The sequence below is a fragment of the Zootoca vivipara genome, chromosome 9 (assembly GCF_963506605.1).
Source record: "Zootoca vivipara chromosome 9, rZooViv1.1, whole genome shotgun sequence".
NCBI lineage: Eukaryota > Metazoa > Chordata > Lepidosauria > Squamata > Lacertidae > Zootoca > Zootoca vivipara.
This window is the reverse complement of record NC_083284.1, coordinates 41,917,444-41,942,121: the sequence shown is the minus strand read 5'-3', so window position 1 is coordinate 41,942,121 and position 24,678 is coordinate 41,917,444. Positions and strand designations below refer to the sequence as shown.

The window sequence follows — 24,678 nt, the reverse complement described above, 5'->3', positions numbered from 1 at the left end:
CAGCGGAAGGCCGAGACGCAGAGGCGGCGGCGACAGGAGTAGCAGCAGTAGCAGCAGCAGCAGCCGGCATGTCTCACGAGTCTCCTCTCTGCAAGCCCTCCAGCCCGAGCAACCCACGGGTGTTTTTCGATGTGGACGTTGGGGGAGAACGAGGTGCGGGCGGGGAGAGGCGAAATGGCAGAGAGGTCGTGGGGGGGGGGGCGGGGAGGAGAGGAGGAGGCGGCGGAAAGCGCGCGCGGAAGGTTCCCGGGCGGCGGGAAGGGCGCGAGGCCGCCTCGAGGGGCCTGAGGGGCGGGAGGGAGGCAGGGAGCGGCCGGCCTAGCCGAGGCCCCTTAGGTGGCTGGCAAGCAGGTGGCCGGAGGACCGTCTGCTGCTGCTGCTGCCGCCGCCGCCACCTCCCCCGCCGCCGCTGTCCAATGTTCTGCAAGCTCTGCCTTAGCTGCCCCCGGTTCTTTTGTATCGTTTTCCCCTCGCCCGAGTGGGAATTCTCCCTCAGGCCGCCGCCGCTGCCGCGCGGAGAGCAGCGCGCCCGTAGCGCGCGACGTATATATAGTAAAATATTAGGGAAGCGGGTTGGCGGAGAAGGGACCACTTAACCCTCCACCCCCCGCTTTCCCCATCAATAAAAAACAAACAAACAAACCAACCCAAATTAGAATAAATCCAATGAAGTCCATCACTGCACAAACAGGACTAGAGAATAAAACGTCCTGCTTTATATGTTAAATAAAAAAATAAGTAAAAAAAAATCCCCTCAGAACAAGCGATTCCCTCATCATCAACCTAGAGTGGTATGTTCGAGGAAAAAGCTTTTACGGCTTTATCGCATGTATTTGTGTAAACCTCGACTCTCCAAATTTAAGGAGTGCTAAGGCCGGCTAGAAAATTCCAGAACTATTTTCTTTTTCCTGGCTTGAACTACAGAAATATTGTAAAATAAATAAATAAATAACTTTCTAGTGTTATATATCGCTTCATTTCGCCCAATAACATGCCTGCATAGATTCTGATTTTTGAGGAAATGGTCACATAACAGCTCTTCTGAGTGGAAGAAAGCCTGAGGTCAGGATACTTTAATAGAGAACCATAGAATTATAGAGTTGGAAGGGGCCATGAGGGTCATCTACTCCAACCCCCTGCACTGCAGGAATCTTTTGCCCAATGCGGCAGTCAAACCCACAACCCTGAGATTAAGAGTCTCACGCTCTGTCAACTTGAGCTATACCAGATGTGAACCATCTGAATGCCAACTTTGCTTTGGTGTGTGATTTTTGTTTACCTCTTTCCGTGCAAAGTAAGAGTTTCCCTATCACATTGAGGTTGGAGCTCCCTAAAGTGCAGTGCTTGGGCAGATGCAGAATTGAATCAATTCATAACATGGCATGTAACAGCTATATCTGGTTTCAGAAACAAAGCATGCCCTCAAATTAATGGCAGCAATCAAGAATCAGGGTTCCCATTCTTATCAGAAGTACTTTGGAATGGAAAAAGCTGTTTTTTGTTTTTGTTTTTTTAAAAAACCTGTATAATCTTCAATGCACTTGTCAAGGCAAAACACATGGCATAAGGCAGTCAAATTTGTGTTGATTAGGATTTTTCTAACCGTATGCATACAGACTCGTAACACCACCAACAAGCGGCACCCAAGGTGAACAATGGGCCTCTCCCATGTTATTAAAAAGTAGTGCCATTGAGTCAAGTGCATGGGTGCCAGATAAGATTTGAGCTTTACCTAGGTTGTCACTGCAATTGCTCAATCTTGGCATAGTAACTAGAGTGTTTTATTGACTTGTGGAAAGCCTGTGTTCAAGTTGCTTTATAGCCGTGAAGATATTTGGGTATTGTGAAAATACAGTAGGTGAATTAATGGTACGCTACACGAATGTACATGGAGGAATTCAGGATGCTGGTATGATAAAATAAAACTTTGGACCTCTCTTCATTCCAGCTGGCCGAATCGTATTAGAATTGTTTGCAGATGTTGTACCTAAAACTGCTGAAAACTTTCGTGCATTGTGTACTGGAGAAAAGGGTATTGGACCCGCCACTGGAAAGCCTCTTCATTACAAAGGATGTCCCTTCCATAGAAGTAAGTTTGTTTTGTTTTTGTTTCCTTGGGTTAGCTGAAAGAAAGATTATAAAGAAAGGAATTGTTTTAATTCCTTTCCTTTATTTTGGTGTCCTACTCTTCTGTTTAAACCAAAATCTCCATGGTGAAGTATAATTTATAAATGAAACAATAAATAACCACAAAACAGACAAAAAAATACAACATAAAAGTGTATCATCACTAAACCAGCAAACTGAAGCTGAATCCTGAAAATAAATAGGCACTGTTGGTGGGTGGGCCCAGTTCTTTGCTCTGTTGTGGATGTAGTTGCGCTCCCTGTAAAGAAACAGGTTTGTTGTCTGCGGGTGCTCTTTGATCCCGCTCTGTCATTGGGTGCCTAAGTGGCAAGAAGTGTCTTTTTCCATTTCCATTGGTTATCCAACTACAGCCATTCCTGGACCAAGATAGCCTTGCCGTCATCTTGCTTGCTTTGATAACATCCTGTTTAACATCTTACACAAGTGTTGCTTGTTGTGTGGGGATGTGAGATGGGGTCTTCTTGGTGGTTACTGTATACTAATATGCAGAACTCCCTGTACTCAAGAAATATACCATATTTACTCAAGTCTAATGCACTATCAAGTCTAATGTGCACCTCAGTTTTCAGAATTTTGAAACTAAAAGAAGTATTTGCTGGCAAATGTAAATGTGTTATTGAATCTAATGTGCCCCTTAATTTTCACAATGTAATTTGGCCAAAAATGGTGAGCATTAGATTCAAGTAAATGCGGTATGTTAACTTAAGCTTATGGTGTCTTTAGTTGGCCAGCTGTGGATCAGAGTTGTGTTTTTTGTAGTACTGTAGCTATTTATTAAACTTTTTTACCTGATTTTTACTGGGGGTGGTATTCAGTGCTAGTCCTACTTGGAGTAAACCCATTAATAAACATGGCTAAGTTAGGTTAGGATTTATAATTTCTGCATTACATGAAATAGGATTTGGTGTTACTTTGGAATGTTGTCCAACCTAATGCTAGCTTTCATCTTTCTGTGTTCAAATGGTAGTTATCAAGAAATTTATGATCCAGGGTGGAGACTTCTCACATCAAAATGGAACAGGTGGAGAAAGCATTTATGGTGAAAAATTTGATGATGAAAACTTCCATTACAAGGTAATGGCTTAATTAAAATTGTCACTTGATAGAATTATGAATATTTTTCACTTTTACCATAACGAAATGTGACTTTGCCTTTAAAAAAAGTTTTATTAAAGCTTTTTTTTGTGTAACAAACAAGCAAATAAACAAATAAAAGTACATATAGTGTCTCCACTTTCAATTCATAGTCTTTTTCACAATTCATTTTACCGGTAAGTACATCTGTATAAGGTCAACTCTAGCTGAAGTATATTTAAATATAACTGACATTTAACAAGTATCTCATTTGAGGGAAATGTTTCAGACCCCTACTTACCGTAGTATGAATTCTTGAGATCCAATATAAAAGCTGTTAAATGTGAATAAGATACTTCAAATTAAATTCTGCACATTATCTTAGAATATATTATTTAATTTTATTATTAAGTTCATTGAGTGTCTGGGTTATTTATTACCCTTGGTTTAATAATTTCCTTTGGACAGGCACAAGCCTTGCTTGGCATTGTATCTGCTTCAGGAACAGCTTCTTTGCCTTTTGGCTAAGATCATGTGAAAACATTCACTATGTTAATTAAGATACCGCAAGTCATTTTCCTTGTAGCCTTTTGTCTTGTTAGCAGGAAGTCTCTGATTCTTCATTCATGAATTATTCTAATCAGAATTACACCCGTATCTTTTTATATAGCACGATCAGCCGGGTTTGCTCAGCATGGCAAATTCAGGATGCAATACTAATGGCTCCCAGTTCTTTATCACAACTGTCCCAACTCCTCATCTTGATGGGAAACATGTCGTCTTTGGCCAGGTGATCAAAGGCATGGGTGTTGTAAAGCTACTAGAAAATGTTGAAGTAAAGGAGGAAGAACCTGCTAAGGTAAGCTTTGACAGCTTTAGAAGAAATCCTTTTTCAGTATTATAAATGAGTCAAGTTTTATTTTGGAAGTGTGCAAAACAGCTGAACTATAAAAGCCCTGCTGATTTCAGATAGCTACTGAATGGTAAACCAAAGGTGTGCATACAAACTTGGGTGGGGGGGTTGTTGGCTGAATTTGGCTGGGACTTGAGGCAAAATCTCTCTTGTCCCCCCCCCCCTTTTTCTAGTAAATCTTCTAGTAAATCTTCATTCAACCTCCATCTAAATGTAGTTTGACTTTCCTTTTGAATTTCCATTATCATAGAATTGTGATCTGACAGTGTCCTGGGATTGATTTCTATTTTTTTTACTTTGGATTCCAGCTCTTTGGAAATCCATAGTGTGTCAATCCTTGAACTGCTATCATGAACGTGAGAATAAAAAGTGAAATGTTTATCAAACAAATGTTTTACTCTCCAAATATCTATCAAATTTAAAGTTTGGATCAAATAAAAAACGTCTTTGGTAATCTGCCTTCTTTTGTGTTTGTAATAGTTACACGTATCTAGTAATTCCCATTATTTAACTGACATTCAAGCAAATTGTATGATAGCAAATGGAAAACTGCTCCATTGAATGGCTTGAAATCAATAGCACATCTTGCATGTTTTCTGAAAATTCAGAGTAAGCTGTCTTTAGCAGGCAAAGTTGCCCTTCATGCACTCTTATTATTTTTACAGTTATGCATTATTGCAGAGTGTGGTGAACTGAAGGAAGGGGATAACTGGGGACTTGCTCCTATGGATGGTTCTGGAGATACTCACACAGATTTTCCTGAAGATTCTGATGTGGATTTAAAAGATGTAAGTATCTCTTCTCATTGAGAAAAGATGTTAGTGATGCAGTGGGAGTTGTAAGGAAACAGAAAATGAACCTCTTACCAAAAACAGAGTAGCATTTATTAAGACAGCACAGGGTTGTTGTGAGGGTCAAATGGGGAAAGGGAGAACTCTGAACTCCTTGGGGGAAAGGTGAGATTTAAATGTAATAAAAGAAGTGAGACTGCTGAAGATCTGGCTGAGGCACCACCAATCAGCAATGACTGCAAAACCATGTGCAAGATGCTTTGCAAGCTCCAGTTGACCATTGGGTCTTGCAGAGCGCTGTGGGCAGGACTTCACAAGACCTGATGTTCAGCTGACTCATAGGCAAGGGAGTAAAAAATATCAGTGTACTACCTGCAGACAGCACGCATAGCAAAGGGTGTATTGGTCATACAACAAAATACTAATGGGCTCCTGTATCAGGAAAGAATACTACAGAACAAAAGCCACACTTCATCTCAACTCATTCAGAATTTAAGTGCCAAATGGGTTTAATCCAAGCTCTTCACTATGCAGAGTCTGTATAATCTTTTAATATGCCAACTGAATAAAGATACAATATAGTAAAGTGTTCTTACAACGTATGACAAAGCGATGTGTCATTACATAGTCAGTTGTAAATCCAGCCGCACTGAAGTTTTACCCAGATTCTAAACTTGCAGACCTTCTAAGAAAACAGGAAAATGTTTTGCAAATTACAGAATGATACCATCTCTCTCTGTGTGTGTTTTTGGTAGATTCACCAGGTTGTGTCTATAGCTGAAGATGTAAAAAATATAGGTAACACTTTCTTCAAATCCCAAAACTGGGCAATGGCAGTCAAGAAATACAGCAAGTCCTTAAGGTAATGACATTTGGGGTTCAAAACTAACATGGTCCAGATATTCTGGGACTGATCAGAAGCATAAATAGCTCCCCCCCCAGTTTATCTGCTTCAGCTAGTGTTGCAAGTTAGACGTGGTAATACAATAATGCAAATTCTGTCATTGTACAGGTATATTGAAGCTTCTAAAGCTATAGTAGACAAGGAAGATTTGGCAAAGTTGAATGCTGTAGCATTGAGCTGCTTCCTAAACATCGCTGCTTGCAAATTGAAACTGTTAGAGTGGCAAGATGCAGTTGAAAACTGTACTAAGGTATGTTGCTTATATTTTGGCTCAGAAAAATTGATAAAAGTAGAATCCAACAAACAATTTATGACACAATTTTATTTAAAACAATATACATAGGAAAGCATTCTTACTCTTATCTGCCCAGTTTCTGAATTCATTGCATTAGGTCAGCATTGATGAAAATTTTAAAACTACAGTAATTACCTGCCATTTCTTGTTTGGCCCTCAAACAGCATTTCCCCCTTATCTCCCTTTTTGTCATACACAATAAAATTCTGTTGAGGCATTTTTGAAGCCCAACTTGGTGTTCCACAACTCTGTCATATTTAAATGCTCTTGCCATGTGTCTTGATCCGTTCATGTTTAGCATCAGCATGTTGGGATGTATTGCTTGGGCCACTGATCAGTAACACACCTATGGGCCAACACATGTCTTAAGAGATATAAATGTAATGAATAGGGGAAGCATGCAAAATCTATGCAGACGTACATTGTGTTATATGTACCTACATAAGTCCCAAGTAATCAATAGGAGCCCCTTTCTGTATGTCCCCACAAGCTGAGATTCAATATGAGGCTATACTGTAATAAGAAATTGCTTTAGTGCAGCTTGATTGAATTCTTGGTAATTTTGTGATTAAAATATTTTGGTACTTAATAGCCATTGATCTCTAGGTGATGTAAATTGGTTATCCGAGTAGCCACAAGGTGTCAGTAAACTGTCCAGATCTTTTCCAGTCTTATTTCATACTGATTGTTCAGCATGGTTCAGCGGCTACTTAAATTGATAGATACCAGAATGTCCACAAAAGACTGTGTAGAGGAAAACAAACAGCCATTTATGTTTTCTATTACTTGAACACACAGGAAGGTTTTGCTACTTATCAGGTTAGCAACTTGAATTAGGCTGATAAGGTGAACTAGCTTTTGCTTGAAATAAACCTAGGGGTTGCATCATTTGTTTCCTTGCTAAAAAACCTCTCACGAGATGCTGCTGCTTAAATTATTGCAGTAGATGGTTTTGCTTACTGAATCTTAAGAAATATCAGAAATATTGTTCTTATTATTTTGCAGGCTCTGGCCATAGATCCTATAAACACCAAAGCGCTTTACAGAAGGGCTCAAGCTTGGGAAGCAACAAAAGATTATGATCAGGCACTGGTAATTACAAGTACTTGGTTTGACTTATAGTATTAAAGTAAGATATACATAAACATATTGCTTACTTTTCTTTTTCTTTAAAGGCTGAGCTTCAGAAGGCTCAAGGTATAGCACCTCAAGACAAAGGTAAAGTGCCATTCTGCTTAGTACCATTGACTAGGTAACCTTTTGAATAAGCTGGACTAGTTTCACCACAGATTGAAAACATTTTCTTGCTACTTGAGCCAGTATATGTATCCCAGTGAGGGTGGGGAGAAAAGCAAGGGAAGAGGGCGTTACGTACTCTGAAATGAACATGCATGACTTTTAAGTTACACAAGCTATATTCACACTATTTTCTCTCCTGCTGCATTTTGGCTAGCTTATTCTTAAATCAACCCTCTCTCGGGTAAAATGGATTTTTGGAATGGGAATTTGTATTCTAAATAGGTTACTTTTGGAAAAAAAGGTGTGAAAGTTTTCTGCAAAAGCATAAAACAGCAATTTTAACCACTTTTTGTTTGTTTACTTCCACAGCTATCCAAATGGAGGTACAGAAAGTTAAGCAGAAGATAAAGAATGAGAAAGAAAAAGAGAAGGCAGCTTATGCAAAGATGTTTGCTTAAGTCAAGATAGTTTCTCCTCCTTAACTTGTGCACTGATAAAGGCAGGATTAGTATGAGTAGCAGTGACAGTGTGTTATTGACTGTCACTAATACTGATGCTGTTTCACATGTTTACATCTTGGCTTTTCTTAGGGTTCCATATAATTTCAAACATCTTTCATTATTAAGTTAAATGGTAAGGCACTGAACATAGTAGTATTTTAACCTAAAAAGTGTATGAAAAGCTACTTTGAAAAACTTCAGAATGATCGGGTGCAAAGAATTTGAACAAAGTTTGGTTACATACCAGCGGCTTAAATTAAACAAGCTATTTCCATCCCTTTTATCCCTCACCTGTAACTCTCATTACTGAAGATTTGAATGGTGTTGAAGAAATAAACTGAATTTGTTACCATATAGGGAAAGCATTCTTTATTACTTGAACAAAATCAAGTTATATCCAACTACCCCTAGCCAGCAGTGCTCTGTACCTTGTGTTACATATGATTGATGTCTGACTAATCTTTACAATCAAAATCCACTGAAATTTAGCCTTCAGCTTTCATATATTTTACTCTGGGTCACATTAGTGTTCAGGTCTAGATAGGTTGGGCAAATCAGACCAGATTGTACTCAAACTGTTCTTGTTCCACTTTGGTAGACCAAGGCTTATTTGAGTGTACTTTTCTATTGTATCTGAACATGCTGACAGTTGCATTTACTGCTTCAAGTACTACCAAGTTCAGCCTTCAACAGAATGCTAACCTCACAGAGGACCATTGATAGCAGCTCTTGAGAAAAATGTGGCAAACCCAAAGTTGTATGGTTTTGCAGCTAGGGTGTTCTTTTAGTTCTTTTAGTTTTGATCAAGACTACATTCCGTTATAAGCTGGTCCACCTCCACCTTCAGGTACAACCCAGTTAATATTTTGGCTGGGATCTTTGATATCACATGTCTTGCAATGGACACAGTTCTGAGCATTTATCTGTAACCGCAATCCATCTCCAGTTTCCACAGGAACATATTCATAAACTCCTGTAAAAAGGAAAATTGAATTTAGTGGAAGAAGTAACCTAATTCTAAAAGTACAGTAGAATTTAACCACAAAACACCCCCATCAAAAACCAAGGGGTCAAGCTGATAAGTGAAGTTATGGTATGTAGGAGAACTAAAAGTAGGGGGGGGGACACCTGCAATTCCACGCACTACAAATTGTGCTAGGTACCTGCAGGGCAGAATCGTTGCTCAGGTCCATCGTATATAGCTAAGTTATTCTTGACAGGAACGCTATCATCTCTCAGAGTCAAATGAGCTGGCTGGTCATGTTCGTGATTCGTGCCACTCAGAGCCACTGATGAAAGCAAGTCAAAACTGATTTTTCCATCAGGTTTGGGGTATTCAATAGGTGTGCAGTCTTTGGCTGGCTTTAGTCGGCTTGCATCTGTCCCTAAAATATCAGCAGAGGGAAAAACGTAAATATAAGCAAAACTTAAATTATATTGGTTTCACCATACTCTAGTAAAAGAGCATATCAGTACCATCTTCTAAGTAACTTTGCTTCTCTGAAGGAAATTCCTCTACTGCTGTGATGTGTTCCACAACTGGAAAGGCATGGTCTTTTCTCTCTTTTTAAGGACAAATCTTGAGGGGTAAAAAAATTCCTATAGGCATGGTATCACAGAAGGGCACTCAGGAGTGGTCAATATCTTAAAAAAAAATGACAAATTTTGGGGGGGATCTTGAGAGCCATAAATAACTTGGGGGAGTTATATAAATGATGAAGGGTACAGTATCCACCCCTTTTCTATGGTGTTGGCCTGTTTGTGGAAAAGATCTCAACAGGAAAGACTGAGCCTCCTTGCACAATAGTTACACTTCCTCTCCTTCCCTCTGCAGTCTGTTCCTAGTGGATCCCCCAAACCAACAGAGCACTGGACTGTCCAACAGATTTAGGGGCATGGTGGCCTAAAAAGGAAAGGAGAGAAGTGGGGGAAGTCTCATGGCTGCTGTCCAGATGCTGTTCATTTAGAAACCTACCTGGATGCTTTAGGGTCCAAGGTTCCATTCCTCTTAGTACCCAGTAAAATATGCCTGTGTAAATCATTCCACCATACACACCCAAGGCTCCATGGCATGAAGGACGGATATTCCTGACTGCATAGAGTTCTTTCCATACCCAGGATTTTTTCAGATTGTCTTCATATTCAGGCACATCAAGTCCTAGAAACAAGGGGCTGTTTATTAAATGTTTAGAAAGTCAGTAGCATCTTACAGTTCCACTTCCAAGGAGATAACTAGTGCTACAGATAAGAGCTAGGCTTTCTATATTTTGCAACAAAGCAGTAGTTTACATTTGAGAAAATATAAATTGCTCGGGAGAGCTATACTTCAACAATAATTTTATATTTGAATGGATACTGAAAAAGCAGAGTGGAAGACAACTTTGAATACAGTACAGTATGTATACATCATTGTTTACTCTTCCGAGTTTTACACTAATAAGACCAAAAATTAACACGTTTGAAGGCTGTTGAAGGATAACAACTAAAGTAGTACTAAATTAGTAAAACTATACACTACATAATTATAACACAGAGGTTGCAATTCTGTGCACACTCAAGGGTAAGCCTAATTGAATTCAGTGGGATCCACCTTTGACTAAATGCACAGGATTGCATGGCCCATGATTAACCGTTTAACAGCTAAACATAGGCATTTTCCCATGTACAAAGTGCTAACTTTAAAAAAAAAAAGTGAATTTGCACTTAAAATGAAAAAACAACAACTTGCATTTAAGATGGAAACAAAAGTGATTTTAGACAGCAACTTTAGTGGAAATACTATTTTTTTTAATAAAAAAAAGTTGTAAAGCAATACAAATACACATCATATAAATTTTCAGCCTGTAATTTCCAATGTAAACTTCAGATTAATCTCACCCAGAGTATCATTTGGTACTTGAAGGGTGTGACATGCCATAGCAGAGACTCAGTTGTCTGGACTAGGCAAGGTATTATAATTAGGCTCCACTCATAAATTCCTTCCATTATATCTGCAATAGGGTGATGAGACTTTAGGGCAGGCTTGTATTGTACTAGTCCATTATCCACAGATGATAAAGAAATGGACACAGGTGAGTCAGTAGGGTGGGGGTAGCATTCTATTCTTTCTATTAAGGCTCATCCAGACTTTCTTTTGCGTGGTGCTTTCCAGGCACAGATCCACACTTCCAAGGTCTGTGTCAGCAGCTTTTTTTTATTATTCCACCGCTTTGCCTGGGAAAACCTGCTGTTTACCACTGAATCAGAACAAACGGCAATCCTAAGCCTATTGCTGTTTCTTCCAATTTAGTGGTAAACAGGTTTCCCCAAAGAAAGTGTCTGAACAAAAACAAAACCTGGAAAATGCAGACCTATGTCTGAAAAGTGTTGTGCAAAAGGAAGTCTGATGAACCCTGAGTGCATGCTAGTGAATTGTGGGCTTTCTACAAAGCTGTTTTGGGTCAATACACCAGTCACAATTAACTTGGCTTAAAGAGCTCCTTGATATTTAGAATTGTCATTGATCAGAAAGCATCAGTGATAAATGTTCATATCATGCCATCTTACCCAGTGTTTTTGATTGGAGATTCTCATTCGTTAGTTGGTTGAAAATGGCTTCCGAAGCCAGCATACCACTTTTCATTGCAGTGTGTGTGCCTTTAATCTTAGGAACATTCATGAAACCTGGACTACAGCCAATAAGGAGTCCACCAGGAAAAGTGAGTTTAGGTATGGACTGTGGAGATATATTAGCATCAATTAATTTATTAACCATTCATGCAAAGTAAGAAAGATTGTTTTTTGGAATCAAGCGGTCACATTTTAAGTTTGATTGCATTAAGTGGATTAAAGCATACTCGTTTACAGCATACTTGCATTCTCTTTTGCATATCCCAAGCCATTATGTCTACATTCAAGGCTAGAACCAGCTATTTAGTGTGGCATAATTTATTCGGCCTGTAGATTCATCATGCACTGTTTTTCTGACTTACTATTCCTCATTCTTCCTGAAATTCTTCAAAGCCTACTAGGCCTATATCCTTCTACCTTAAACTAGAAGGTTCAGCTGCTTGTCTCCAATTTCCCAGCACTACCGTACTTCAATCTTTACATCAGTATCTACTCATCTCTCCATTTCTTTTTTAAAAATTTAATCCCACCCTCAGAGATACAAATCTGCATTATTCCAAGTAGGTATATCTCATAACATAGTTCCAGTTATGTGGTAATATCAATTACAATATATATTCATACCAGCCAAAAATTTCAAATGTGAGGGTGTCCCAACCTTTCGCCTTCTGCTGTGTGCATAATTAAAGGGTACTAGCCTCCTGAAAATGTGTCTTTTGTCTTCATCCCCTTTGCTGATTTTGTTTTATTTGTTAGATTGTCTGTTGATGCTAGTTGTCAGATTTTTCTTGAACCATGAAGTCAGTGTTGCACCCTCCAGAAGTTTCCCTTATGTAGCTATCACTAGTCTTGCTGGTAACAATAATTACTATAAAGCAGATCCATATTATATCCCAAATAAAGGTTAAGCAATACCAACTCTTTATCTCTTCATTTTCAGTCTGATGCAACTGGAGCTACTGCAGTAAAACATTTGCCATTCTAAACTCCATTAGCATTACAATCCACTCCACAAGGAAGCCAGGAGCGTTGTTTCAAGGTTGCTGTTTTTTAAAAGGCCAGCCCAGACATTCAAAACTACACTGCCTCTGTTTCCCTCTTGCAGTGTTAAAAGAACACCGTCTTCAAATAAATTAACTTTGAATCAGGGAAACCTTTAGCTCAAACAAGGCATTAAAGTGCAAATGCAGTGGTCCAGAAAATGGGAATACCTATAAAAAGAGACCCAAGAACATTACCCACAGAGACAAATTTTGTCTCTTTCTGTTATCTATATAGTTCCTGAATATGCTATCAATAAAGAAGAAGGATTCTAAGTGTTATATTTTAACTCCATAGCACCAAGAATGACATCTATGAACCTCAACCTTTTAAAGAAGCTACTGTACAGTACTGAACTTTTGCAGCTGTACATCAAGAGACAGGAACTCCTGACATCCAAGTATCTGAGAGGTATTATAAATAAGAGCCAGTATCATTCATGGAGTACTTCTAATCCATTTTTACACCCCTGCTGGATTTCTACAGCCAACTTGTATACCCAAAAGGTGAAAAAGGTTTGGTTACTGTAACCACTAGTATTTTTCTAGATACGACTGCAATAAATAATTCAGAACACCTGTCCTCTTCGGGTGTATTTGACAGATTTAGTAGAGCATGCTTTAGAGCTATGGATACAGATTAAAAAGATTTGTCTCTGGAATACTGCAGCCATTGCAAAACTCACAGGTTTTAGTACAGAGAAAAGTAAACTTAAGCATCACCTACAATGCAGGTAAACCTTGACTCGGAAGAGCCACATAACTAGTGTTACAAATGCACAGGGACTCCGGCTTAGCCCTTCAAAAAATCTATGGAGCTCTTTGGATCACAAGTAGGGTTCTACTGCCGTTTTCTGGTGAACATGTTTCAATTGGGCTTAAATGCAGAAACCTTGCCATTTCAACATCTTACCAAGCCACACCAGATGTATGTTTAATTACAGGAATATAGAATTCACAACCAAGATATAAATTATTTGTGAAAATTTGTACAGTTATGATGCAAGTTATCGCTCCAGGATGAGGCCTGCTAATCTTACCCATGGATGAGATCGTGGTGCAACATTTCCCGGGACAGTTTGTAATATCTCTTATTTTGACATTTAAAGAGGACAACCATAACTGTTCAACAACAGTCCAACTAGAGCGTTTTGTCTTTACTAATGCTGCTGTATTTAATTGATTGGTTATATCAAAGCAACAAAAATATATTACAGGTCAATAGGGTAGCTAGCAAAGTTTAATACAAAGTGCTTTAAAAAATCTCAGATGCAAGGAGGCTCACTCCTTCCTGCTTCTTGCAGGATGATGCCTGCTATGACAAGTCTGTCCATCACCTAGAAACAAAGCATTTTCCCCCACAGAACTAGTGTTTTTCTCAAATACAAATTTAGTCAAGCAACTAAATTCATGATTGATTAAGACTGCTTCTATTAGATGGCAGCTTTTTTAAAAAACAACAACCAAACAAACCCACAACTGAGACATTTGAGGAAATAACCTTGTATTACTAAAACATCACCTGGAAGCCACCTTCATTAAGAGCTCGGGCACCGTAGGCGATTCTCTTTCCACCTTCTAAAGTAGGCTGTACAGTTGGATGGTGCTTCCACCTCTGAAATTCCTTAAATGGGTTCAAGTAAGGATTTTGATAATCCAAACCAACCTATAAGACATAACGTGAAAATACTTACTTTTTTTTAAAAAAAGCTGTAGGCTATTTCTAATAAGGCATACAAAGCTTCAAACACACACCTCATTCCTCTATTATGCTACTTGCTGGATATATTTAGCTTACTTTGAATTTCAGTGTTACAAGAAATAATTCTGTCCCTATGAAATGTACGGCCATGCAGCTCTTTTGTGTGAATAAGTGATTCAAGAATTCTGTATACAGGCATAATAGCTCATATACATATTCTTCCCCTGAGAAAAGCTCCAATTTGAAAAGCATGTGGCCAATACTTGGGGACTAAACCAAACCTCACAGATCAGGGAGACGTATTTTCAAGGTAGTAGTTCTTGAACCCTGCTAACCTTGTAGAAGTTAAGCACTGACAATCTTCCATACTGAACATCATAAGTAAAAGTTAAAAAGATATGATGTATTGCAAGCAACACTAATATTAGAATTCTATATCTCAGTGCCATCCATGAACAGACTTATGTCAGAAGCAAAAAATGTTCAAAAAGTTAAGTTTCACTGCAAGTACAAAATACTTACCACAAACCCCAAAGCTACTAGCGGTTCACCCTCATCTAGATGATAAAGAAATGATCCTCCATATGTATGTCTGTCCAAAGGCCAGCCAACAGTGTGTTCCACTCTTCCTGCTTTCCATTTCTTTTCATCAATAAGCCACAGCTAGAAATGGGGAAAATCCAGGCAATGCAGTTCAGCAAAGACGTTACTTGACTTTAAACCAAAGTGAAAGTGCTACGTGTAACTTTCCATACTACACAATTGGACTCGGTGCTGAAAGCAAATATAATAATAGAAGTCTTCATCTTTCAAACCTTCACATTCAATCTATAACCTATTGGCTTGAGTGAATGAGCTGTCAAATAATGCTGCAGTGGCAGATCTTTGTAAGTGGGGGAAATGGGTGGAAAATATAATTTCTTCTCACTTATGACCCCCCTGCCTGACACAACTGTTTGTTTGTGTGTTTATAATCCATATATATATATGGCAGTTTTCAAAAGTCATTTGAAATAAACCTCTACTGAGTTTCACAGGACAGGTCCTGCCACACGAAAAGGCTCAACCCAACCTTGGGAGTGTGGGAAATGCACTCCCATTGGTAGTCTCACTTCTTTTAAAACATACGAATTGCTTACAATGAATTTTCTGAATCTGAAGCAGAAAAGTTTTTCTTTACTTAAGTCCCAAATCATGCCCACACCTATTAAAAACAGTTTTCAGTGAAGAGGTTTATGACAGTGATCAGCAGTGTAGAACAGGTAACTCAGGAGCAATTACCTGGATTCATATCCATGTTCTATCTTTGGTATGCTTTCTTTTTAAGCTTCTATATTTAAAAGGGAACATTGCATAACCTGATCCACGTGCACACTTGCATTAGAACCATTTAAAGCACTGCTAATAATATGCCTTTTCTAGACTGGCTCGGGATGGATAGAACTATTGCCATGAACGACAGGACCAGTTTATGTAGCCAACACTATTTTGGAAACTAGAGTTTTTAGCCATCGTTACGAACACAACAGTGAAATAAAACAGCCATAATACAGAGATGGGGTCTGCAGCCCTATAATACCTGGAAAATCTTTCCAACTTGGCTGTGCCTTGGGTCTCCCTTTAATTCAGGGACAAAGACAATTAGCCATAAAGGCTAAATGTTGACCTTAAAAAGAAACATTGAGACACTTCACTTGTGCATTGTTTACAAGCCAGAACTATTTAACATATGAAATCTGTGTGTCCTAAAATTAAAAGCTTGCAAGAATAAGAATGCTATGAACAAAATTGGAATACAGTGACTTCTGCCAAAGAAAGCCACAAGTAGTTATTGCAAGGTGGGGAAAGTGGCAGTAGTAATCCTTTAGATCTAGAACCTACAAACTAAAGAACGGATCAAGGTACTACACAGCAAGCATTAGCTAACAGTAAGATTAGCTAACCTTTCCCAAATTTTCATACCATTTCTATTCTGAAAAGGCTTTAAAATGTACCCTGAGACAATGTCAAATACACTTGTGTTGTGGGATTCAGAGAGCAAACCTTGGATTGTAACCGATCAATAATACAGCGATACCTCCTTAAGCCCAATGCCGTAAGTCTGGGGTTGGCAGTTCTGCCTTAGATTGTATTTGTTGTACAACTGCTTTGCAAGATGTCCGTGACAACCTTCTGCAAACACTGTGATTTTGGCATGCAGCTCCAAGCCTCTTTCAAATGTAGCCTGCCACAGAAGATAATATATACCATCATTACACACATAATACGTATTTGAAAGTGAAGTCTGTTTGGCAAGATACGCTGCAAGCAGTTGTGTAACATGCTTTCATTATGCCATGTGGCAGAGAATCTTCAGAGCACCTGCTTTGAATGCAGAGATCCCAGCTTCAAACCTCAGCAACTTGAGGCAGGGCTGGGATAGTGCTCTGTCCGAAATACTGCCCCTCCAAGCCTCTCCATCTATGGTTCTCCTCGGGCCATGCCCCTCACAGGTGCTTCTCCATGCCCTGCTTAAATCCTTTTTGCCTGGCAGAAATATGTCCTTTAACTGTGACAATGTCTATTGCTTGCCTGGATAGGGAAGGGTGCGTGTTAGCTCTCTTGACTCTAAGCTCTACCCATCACTGGCACCTGGACCCTAGGAAATTACTGAGGAGGGAATACAGACTCTGGTTCTGCTTTAAACATCAGAAAGGAAAACTGGTAGGAAAGATTGTAAATCAGCAGTTCTTTTCCTACTTATGTTAGAGCTAATTTAAACTGTGTGCAGCTTATGCTTTCCTTGTGCACACCGGTGTGTGTGTGCGTACGCTGCATATAGGGGACACAGTTCAAGTGTCCTGCAGCATATTTACTTCATACTGTCTGAGACGTACAATTACAAACACCACTATAATTGTAGGAAGCACACTTGGAGCAAACAGTATAAACTGACCCTTGATGCCAGGCTGATAATGAGTTGTTTACACCATTTCCTTGCATGTTATATTAGTCAGCTCTGTTTTAAGTTGATCTACTCAGAACTTTAAGGAATATACTGAAGTGTTTTAATTTTTCTTCATTATATGTAGAGTTGAAATGCGTTGTTTTCAGTCCCTTATAAGCATTTGTAACATCTCTGCTTCTTTCTCTGCATGGTTTTAAATCTACTGACTCTCTCGGTGCAAGTCTTGATGCAGAATACCTCGTCCCATTGCCACATGTCCTTCAAAATGCTGTTTAAACAGTGTCTTCCATTATACAACCTCTGGGGCAATAATACAATAATGCCTGTGCTCGTCTCAACCCTGGACCTTTGAGCCATATTTTTTGAGAATACAGTACTACCTTTGTGTTTACTTAAATGCCTACATTAAGATGCAAGTCCAATGCCATCTTCTTACCACCAAGCATGCAACAGCAGTTTTACAATATCCATTTTTATGAGGAGCCATCCCAGTGAAAAGCATGATGTTAATAAAAAAGTAAATGAGCATTTACCTTGGGTGCCCCATCCTTTTGGATGCCAACATCATTTGTGGCAATCCCTTTCACACTACCATCTTCATGGAAAAGAACCTATGGGGAGGAAATCAAATAAAGATCTATTATTTCAACATTCTTAACATGAAGCTGCAGGCAGAGTTGTGTAATTTTATTGTTTGTACAGCACCTAGTTGCAATCACCCAGTAAATATTTTTATTATAATTTATTAAATTTGTATACCAGCCTTCATCCAAAGATCATACGGCTGTTCACAACATTAAAAATACAGAAAAGAACACAAAATACATAATGAAAAAATTGAATAACCCTTCTCCCACAAACACAGTTAAAAGGATATAGAATGTTAATCAGCCTTGTTATAGAGAAACATTTTTGCCTGCCTGGCATCTAAAAATATGTAATGAAAGCACCAGGTGAGCCTCCCTGGGGAGAGCATTCCACAAATGGGGAGCCACTGCAGGAAAGGCCCATTCTAGTACAGTATCTGCATGGAATATCCTGGAAGTTTTCAAAAACCTAAGGATGCAAATTAGATGCAGCAAGATGCACCTTCCTGCATCAAGTTGGCCTCTGTAGGAGACAGCATGCTGGATTAGATAGACCTTTGTTCTGCTCAGGAGGGCTCTTATGTTCTTACATAATTCTGCAAACAATATATTGTAGCGATTATTTGTGTAAACTGAATGCATTCATTCTAATAGGTGAAAACCTCTCTTAGGTATCGTATGAAAGTTTGACAAATCTCATACAGGCACACAAACATGAATGGCAACAGCTCTGCCATTACCTCAGCTGCAGCATACCCTGGATAGACTTCAACACCAAGCGCTTCTGCTTGTTCACCCAGCCAGCTCACAAAATGCCCTAGACGAACTATGTAGTTCCCATGATTAGTCATCGGAAGGCCTAGTTAAAAGGATGAAACACACCGCAATTCATTTCATGAAACAGTAAAACACTAAGACTAGTTCAAAGTTACAATTCTACCATACGCATCAGCTTACTAGCACAGTGAGGTTACAGTTCATGACTTAATTAACTCAGCCCTGTGCTCACAAATCTTACCACTGCACAAAATGTGTTCCTAGTCTACCTGCTGCACCTATGTTTCAGTCTATGTTTCTAGTAAACATAAAGTCTCTCATAGTTTACAAAACTATTTTTCTCAGATTCAGTGCAGGAGATTCTAAATTGCCTCAGACACCAAATTGTCTGACTTACAAGCTTGTCTTCAACACAACTTATAAACTACAGTGTATGTACTGAAACAAAGTGATGTGACATTTCTTCACTATAAAGCAGTGGTAGCTAACCTGTGGCCCTCCAGAAGTTACTGAACTCCCATCAGGTCCAACCAGCATAGCCAGTTGTCAGGGATGAATGGGAGCTCCATTCAGGCAACATTTGAAGGGCCACAGGTTAGCCACTCCCACTGAAGAGGCACTACCTAAGTTGGTTCAAGTTGTTTTCAATTTTGCTTTTTAAACTGTTGTAACCCACCCTGAGACCACAGGATGAAGGGCAGGTAATAAATTTAATACTTTTAAGCAAAAAAAAAAAAAAAAGCTCATACAAGCACCTTATACCTCAGCTCAAAACAAAAGATTTACACATAGAAGTCCTTCGTCTTCATCAATAACTGTACCTGGAAGAATAGGAACTGGGATTCTAGAGTTCTTTGTTAATATTCCAAATTTGTCTTCTGTTACAGAGGTATTCAGTGGAGCCTAAGAGAAAGGAAAGAAAAATAGGTAGAATAGGTATCCAACCCCCTCAATAAGACATTTGAATACCATTACCATTATAGAATCACATAAAATTGGAGTAGACATGCTTATGAGTTTCAAGGATGGTAACAGATGTCAGATTAAGCACAAATAAGAAAAGAATGAAGTGCAAGAAAGGCACTTGCATTCTACTGCAGATTCTGATCATTAAAGGCAGCAAGCTAAAGGATTTAACAAATAAAGGTATTTGGCAGAATTTTATTTATTCTTTGGCAAAAGATACTTTACCAAATATCTTTATAATGCTCATTATTTCCCTGGATACTTTCTATTTTATAGCATTCAGAGGAAACATATTATATATAATTATTTTAGTAATTTCCTTTAAAATCACTAGCATGCATCCTAAACAGAATTAAGCTACAATTGAAAAAAGTTGAAGTACAGAAGTTAAGCTCTTACCCCTCGTTCTTTCCAATCTGGGAAAAGTTCATTTAAGGCACGTGGCTCAAGGCAAGCTCCAGAAAGTGTATGTGCACCAATCTGAGCAGCTTTCTCCACAAGGCACACGCGGATCTCTTTGCCATGTTCGCTAGCTAACTGCTTGAGTCGGATAGCTGCAGCGAGTCCTGCAGGGCCTGCTCCAACTACAACAACATCTGCTTCCTCTGCAAATCTTTCCATGCTTATCCCTTTAACAAAGAGCCATATACCAGAAAGTCAAATGGAGGCTAGGACCTTGCTGTCAAAATCAACTGTCCCTCCCCTTCTTGAAGTCTGATCTTGCAGCCTCAAGTGGGGGAAAAAGTGTTGGATCAAGACTAAAAAAAATGGAATAGAACTTATAGATATCTTTCAACTGTGAGTTTGCTAGGATGCAATTCAATGACCTTTTACTGGCATTGTCCCACAGCACAGCTAGATGGCCACTTGAAGCTCTTCCTGGGGTGTGTTTGCTGCAGTCGCATGCTGACAGCTTCTGGGAGCCGCAGGTGAGTACATGGTGAGGACCAAAGTAGGACAAACTACCCCAAAAGGAGCACCATGTGTCCCCCACCAAAGGTACTACCCCTCCCACACCCTAAAGTAATGCACTACACTAAAGTAATAAACAATTGCAAAGTTAATTGTTAAATATAAATACAAATACAGATACAGATTTACAGGGTTTCCCACAAAAAAATATAGCTGCCCACGTGCTATCTTCTATCTAAGTGTCCTTTAAAGCGGGGGTGGGGGGTGGGGCTATCTTTGCTGTTTGTTGATCAGTAATTGACTCTTCGTCACTATAGGCAAATAGCTATTTACAAGCCTGATTATGCTACAAAAATGAATTGTACTTAAAAGTTTGTCACTTACCTTCCCATCGGTTGTCTTTGTCCCGGGGGTGAATAGTATAGTGGGTGGTGATACGTGGCACAGTGGAAGAAGCCCATCGTGCTGCGCACAAAGGCAGGTGACAATCTTTTCCTGCTGACCTCAAGGCATACAGACAACGATGTGCTGTGGCAAAGAAATAAAACAGTTTTGAGCATTCAATTTTTGTTACAGCTCTTTAACTTTGACAACAAGGACACAAATATTCTGCTACTATACAGTATTAGAACAATTTATTAGCATGATTTACATAAATACCATACCATTTAGAGAAGCAGTCTTAGATGTAACAGTTACATGAATGTTGGGTCCCATATCAGTTCCATATCCTATGTTTCCCCCGTCTCCTTTTAGTTGTCTAGTGCAGTGTTAAAAAGTTGATCATCAAAGACAAGCCACGCATTGCCGCAGATCTCAATGATGCCTTACAGTAGAGGTTTTCAACCTTTTTGAGTCCACGGCCCCCTTGACCAACTACATTCTTTCTGCAGCACCTCTGCGTGGCTCAGGAGCCCAATTATATCACTCGTTGCCTGCAGAGCTGGCAGCCTCTCACCTTTTTTGAACACCCTCCCTTGTGGAGTGTTCCCTCAGCCTCCTCTCCCCTATCCTTGGGAGCCTTCCAGGCAGCCACTGCTGCCACCCCTGGTCTCTGAGCTGCCCCGCCCCCTGCCTCAAAGAGAAGTGCCTCCTCACACTCCCCCATATGACTCTTCCATTCCTTCCCAACAGCAAGGGCTGGTGGACTGGCTGGCTGGGCTCCCTCGCCCGCTTGCTTGCTTGCTTACTCTGAGGCCACCTCAGCTCTTGGCAGCCAACACCCCCTGACCAGCCCCAGAGGCACCATTTGCCTGGGGAGCTTGTAGCCAGGGCTGCTGCAACAAACAGCTGTGCAAGCCTTTGGGAGGCGTCAGAGGGGGGAAGGAAGGAAAGAGGGACAGATGTTGTGTTGCCCACGACACCCATGACCACCATCCAAAGCACCCCAGGGTGCCACGGCACATTGGTTAAAAACCATGCACACACACACACACACACACACAATTTCATAGTGCATGGGTAAGTTGTATACCAACACACACTTCTACATAAGCAACAGACAGCTCGCCATGAACTCTTCTGATTTTGTCTTTTCCATTTTGGCAACTTACCCAACGGCTAAAGTTTTGACCAACTAACTACTGTTCTGGCTTGCTAGCAACCTAGATCTTTGCAATTTGGGTGTCTATTCAGATATGACTGTTACAGTACAAGGCCAGCACCAAAAGCTAGGCCATGCAATGTAATTAAGAGGGGATTTGGACAGAAACTCTCTGGAGTTGCAGAGCAGGAAGTGACTGTTCCTAAATGAGATGTTGTACATTTGTATCCTGGGCTACCGGAGAACTGAGCAAGCAACTCCTGCCACTGTAATCAACAACATGACATAACAAAAGAGCTGGGCTGCTAGGGTACTTATACAAGGACATGTTTGACTATATACTGTAGATGAGTCCACCCTAGTTGTTCAGCATGGAATTTTCAAACTTCTGTTTACTCACTTTTTACGAGGCCCTCACACAACACCACCATCCTGTTCTTTCCCTGTTGTACTTCCATCTTTTCTCATTCAACAGAGTCTGACTTTTCCAAGAGAACAGATGAGTAGCATAATCATCACCAGTGTAGATGTTATTGGTGCTACTCTGCTATCTTTTCAAAATGACAGGACTTTGACATGCGCACCACCATGGTGGGTAAGTGCACATTCATAATAACTACTGCAGGGGCACCATTTTATCACTCCATATTTTTGCACTACAATGCTTTTCAAACTATGTTTTAAATACAACTAAATTGAAGGCTTTACAGTTTACAGTGCTTAACCTCTTAATTCAACAAAGTTATTTTTTAAAAAAAATTGATTAAACATTCCTTTCTTGTTATTAACAATAGCCACTTTGCTACTAAAATAGCATTTACGTGAACTGGCCTTTCCCCATTTTCTACCCACTGCAGCTATGTCACATCCACTTGTGTAGGCAGAACATAGCAGGAAAAACACACAGAATATGTGCAACATTCCCAGCAGTGTGGAAAATCAATTGCACTTGTAGTATACATACAGTAATAGAGCATTGCTTATTAACACTAGGAGCCACCTGTCTGAACGCAGGCTATATGGAGTATCTGGCAATGTTTGACAGCAGTCAGTCCCTTGATAATATCTACTTCAACAATTCCTCAACCCCACCCCCCATGCTACTATTCACAATGCTTTCTACTTCATATAGGACTTCTAGGTAAAACACACAAGCAAACAATTATTTGCACTTAACATTACTAGTATGCAAAGGAGAACCAAGCTATTCTACTTCTGCCCTGCTTTTCTTATGCTTGCCAATTGCAGCAAGCTATTACCATTGCTATATTATCACATGATGCAAAAATCCAGATGACCGTTCATCACTGGTGCCTAAAGAACTGATAGTGGTAGGTTTCTGAAGGTGGTAGGAAGCCGGTTTCCCCTCATCTCACGTGCTCTATGTGGCTGACAATCACATCCTCTTATTCCTTAACCAGCAGCACCCACTCATTGGAGTAAGATCTTTCAAGTCAGAGGCTATGATTTTCAGGTAGGCTTCTACCAGGTAGAGATGAAAGAAAAGTGGAGGAAACGGAGACCAAAACACACCAGCAAGAACATTCATGCCTCTATTTCTGTCCTTCCAAAGCTGGTTCTTAAGATTCTTGCAAAGGATTCATAACAATCACTGCCGAGTCATGAGCGGGGCTTTTTTTAAGAGTCTCCCTTCCACAAAAGGACTGATCTCTGTCCAAACAAGATCTGTTTTGTAAGAGATCCTACAGGTGACCTTTACCCTGATTTTACTTCTGGCCAGCAGGGGGGAGACGAAAGAGGAGAAATACTCAGGGTTAGCTCTGAGAGAAATAAATATTTGGTGTGGGTCAGCAATCTCACGTGAAAAGACGACTTCTTTCTTGTCGCTTTGTTGTCAAACTCATTCTGTTGACCTCTGTTTGCACATACTAAGGTCACGGCCTCGCCTCTTCCTAGGCTTGACAAGTGGGGTTCAAAACCAAACCCCGACAACACCTCTGACCCACAGAGCTGCTCCGTGCACATTTACGCTGTTGAACACTCCCCCTTCCCTTACACAGGCAGACACAAATCAGCGCAGCATTGCTACTTAATCCCCTGACAGCTGCCATCGAGCCTAAGCACATTTCGTCAGGGGCCAAGGAGCAAGGTGGGTCCAGAATCAAGCTGAGGGGGGCAACGCTCACCCAGAGAAAAGCCACTGCTTTCAGTTTCCACTTACACCAGGATTGAATGCACATTTATTCTTAATGTGCTAGACATGCTTGCACAAGAGCACTGACCCTGAATCAATGCTCTTCGTGAAAGAAAGAGATGGCTTATCGACAAACGAAACACAAGCGTGCAAAAAATTATAGAGATTCAGGGCGAAACTTACTCGCCGCGGCACGTCCGGAAAGCAGGATTTAAATGCACTTTACCTTGACGGGAAACTCTGCAGACAGGAAGCAGCATGGCGCTGAGCGAGAAGGCTCCTGGTAATCCAAAGGAGTGGGTGGTACGTCTCCCTCACTTGCTTTGCAGAGTCTCACGGGGATCTTACAGATCGGCCCCCATGCTCCTCCGGGTTCTGTAGCAGCTGCAGAAGCCACGAGCAGAATTCGCTGGCGTCGAAGTTAACTTGCGCTGGCAGGACACACGTTGGGAAATGGGCGCGACCTCTCAGAGTGACATCCCATTAACAAACAAACTTTTTAGAAAAACTATAATTCCCAGGATGCCCCGCAGGAAAGGGCTGCGCCATATTCACGATTCTGGACTTGAGGGCGAC

At 40.2% G+C, this 24,678-nt stretch overlaps 2 protein-coding genes across 2 annotated transcripts; one reads left to right on the top strand and one right to left on the bottom strand.

Moving 5' to 3' along the window:
• Nucleotides 1-8,589, top strand: PPID (peptidylprolyl isomerase D). Its single transcript, XM_035111559.2, has 10 exons — nucleotides 1-153; nucleotides 1,949-2,089; nucleotides 3,116-3,222; nucleotides 3,893-4,081; nucleotides 4,801-4,923; nucleotides 5,682-5,788; nucleotides 5,939-6,080; nucleotides 7,131-7,217; nucleotides 7,301-7,343; nucleotides 7,734-8,589. Exons 1-10 carry the CDS (start codon nucleotides 69-71, stop codon nucleotides 7,820-7,822), a joined length of 1,113 nt encoding a protein of 370 aa, XP_034967450.1. The 5' UTR covers nucleotides 1-68; the 3' UTR covers nucleotides 7,823-8,589.
• ETFDH (electron transfer flavoprotein dehydrogenase) lies at nucleotides 5,931-24,678 on the bottom strand. The gene is made up of 13 exons (XM_035111558.2): nucleotides 24,329-24,678; nucleotides 20,789-20,932; nucleotides 19,892-20,121; nucleotides 19,348-19,429; nucleotides 18,490-18,608; nucleotides 17,696-17,773; nucleotides 16,293-16,439; nucleotides 14,738-14,878; nucleotides 14,036-14,179; nucleotides 11,411-11,579; nucleotides 9,840-10,022; nucleotides 9,028-9,249; nucleotides 5,931-8,837 (listed from the first exon to the last, which is right to left on the bottom strand). Exons 1-13 carry the CDS (start codon nucleotides 24,360-24,362, stop codon nucleotides 8,674-8,676), a joined length of 1,857 nt encoding a protein of 618 aa, XP_034967449.2. The 5' UTR covers nucleotides 24,363-24,678; the 3' UTR covers nucleotides 5,931-8,673.

Coding starts and splice junctions, on each gene's coding strand:
- PPID (XM_035111559.2), top strand. CDS start 69: ATGTCTCACGAGTCTCCTCTCTGCAAGCCCTCCAGCCCGAGCAACCCA. Junction 3,223..3,892: donor ATGAAAACTTCCATTACAAG/GTAATGGCTTAA, acceptor CTTTTTATATAG/CACGATCAGCCGGGTTTGCT. Junction 4,082..4,800: donor AGGAGGAAGAACCTGCTAAG/GTAAGCTTTGAC, acceptor TTATTTTTACAG/TTATGCATTATTGCAGAGTG.
- ETFDH (XM_035111558.2), bottom strand. CDS start 24,362: ATGCTGCTTCCTGTCTGCAGAGTTTCCCGTCAAG. Junction 16,440..17,695: donor AAAAGGATGGGGCACCCAAG/GTAAATGCTCAT, acceptor CTTCTGTGGCAG/GCTACATTTGAAAGAGGCTT. Junction 10,023..11,410: donor TCTCCAATCAAAAACACTGG/GTAAGATGGCAT, acceptor CCTTGTTTCTAG/GACTTGATGTGCCTGAATAT.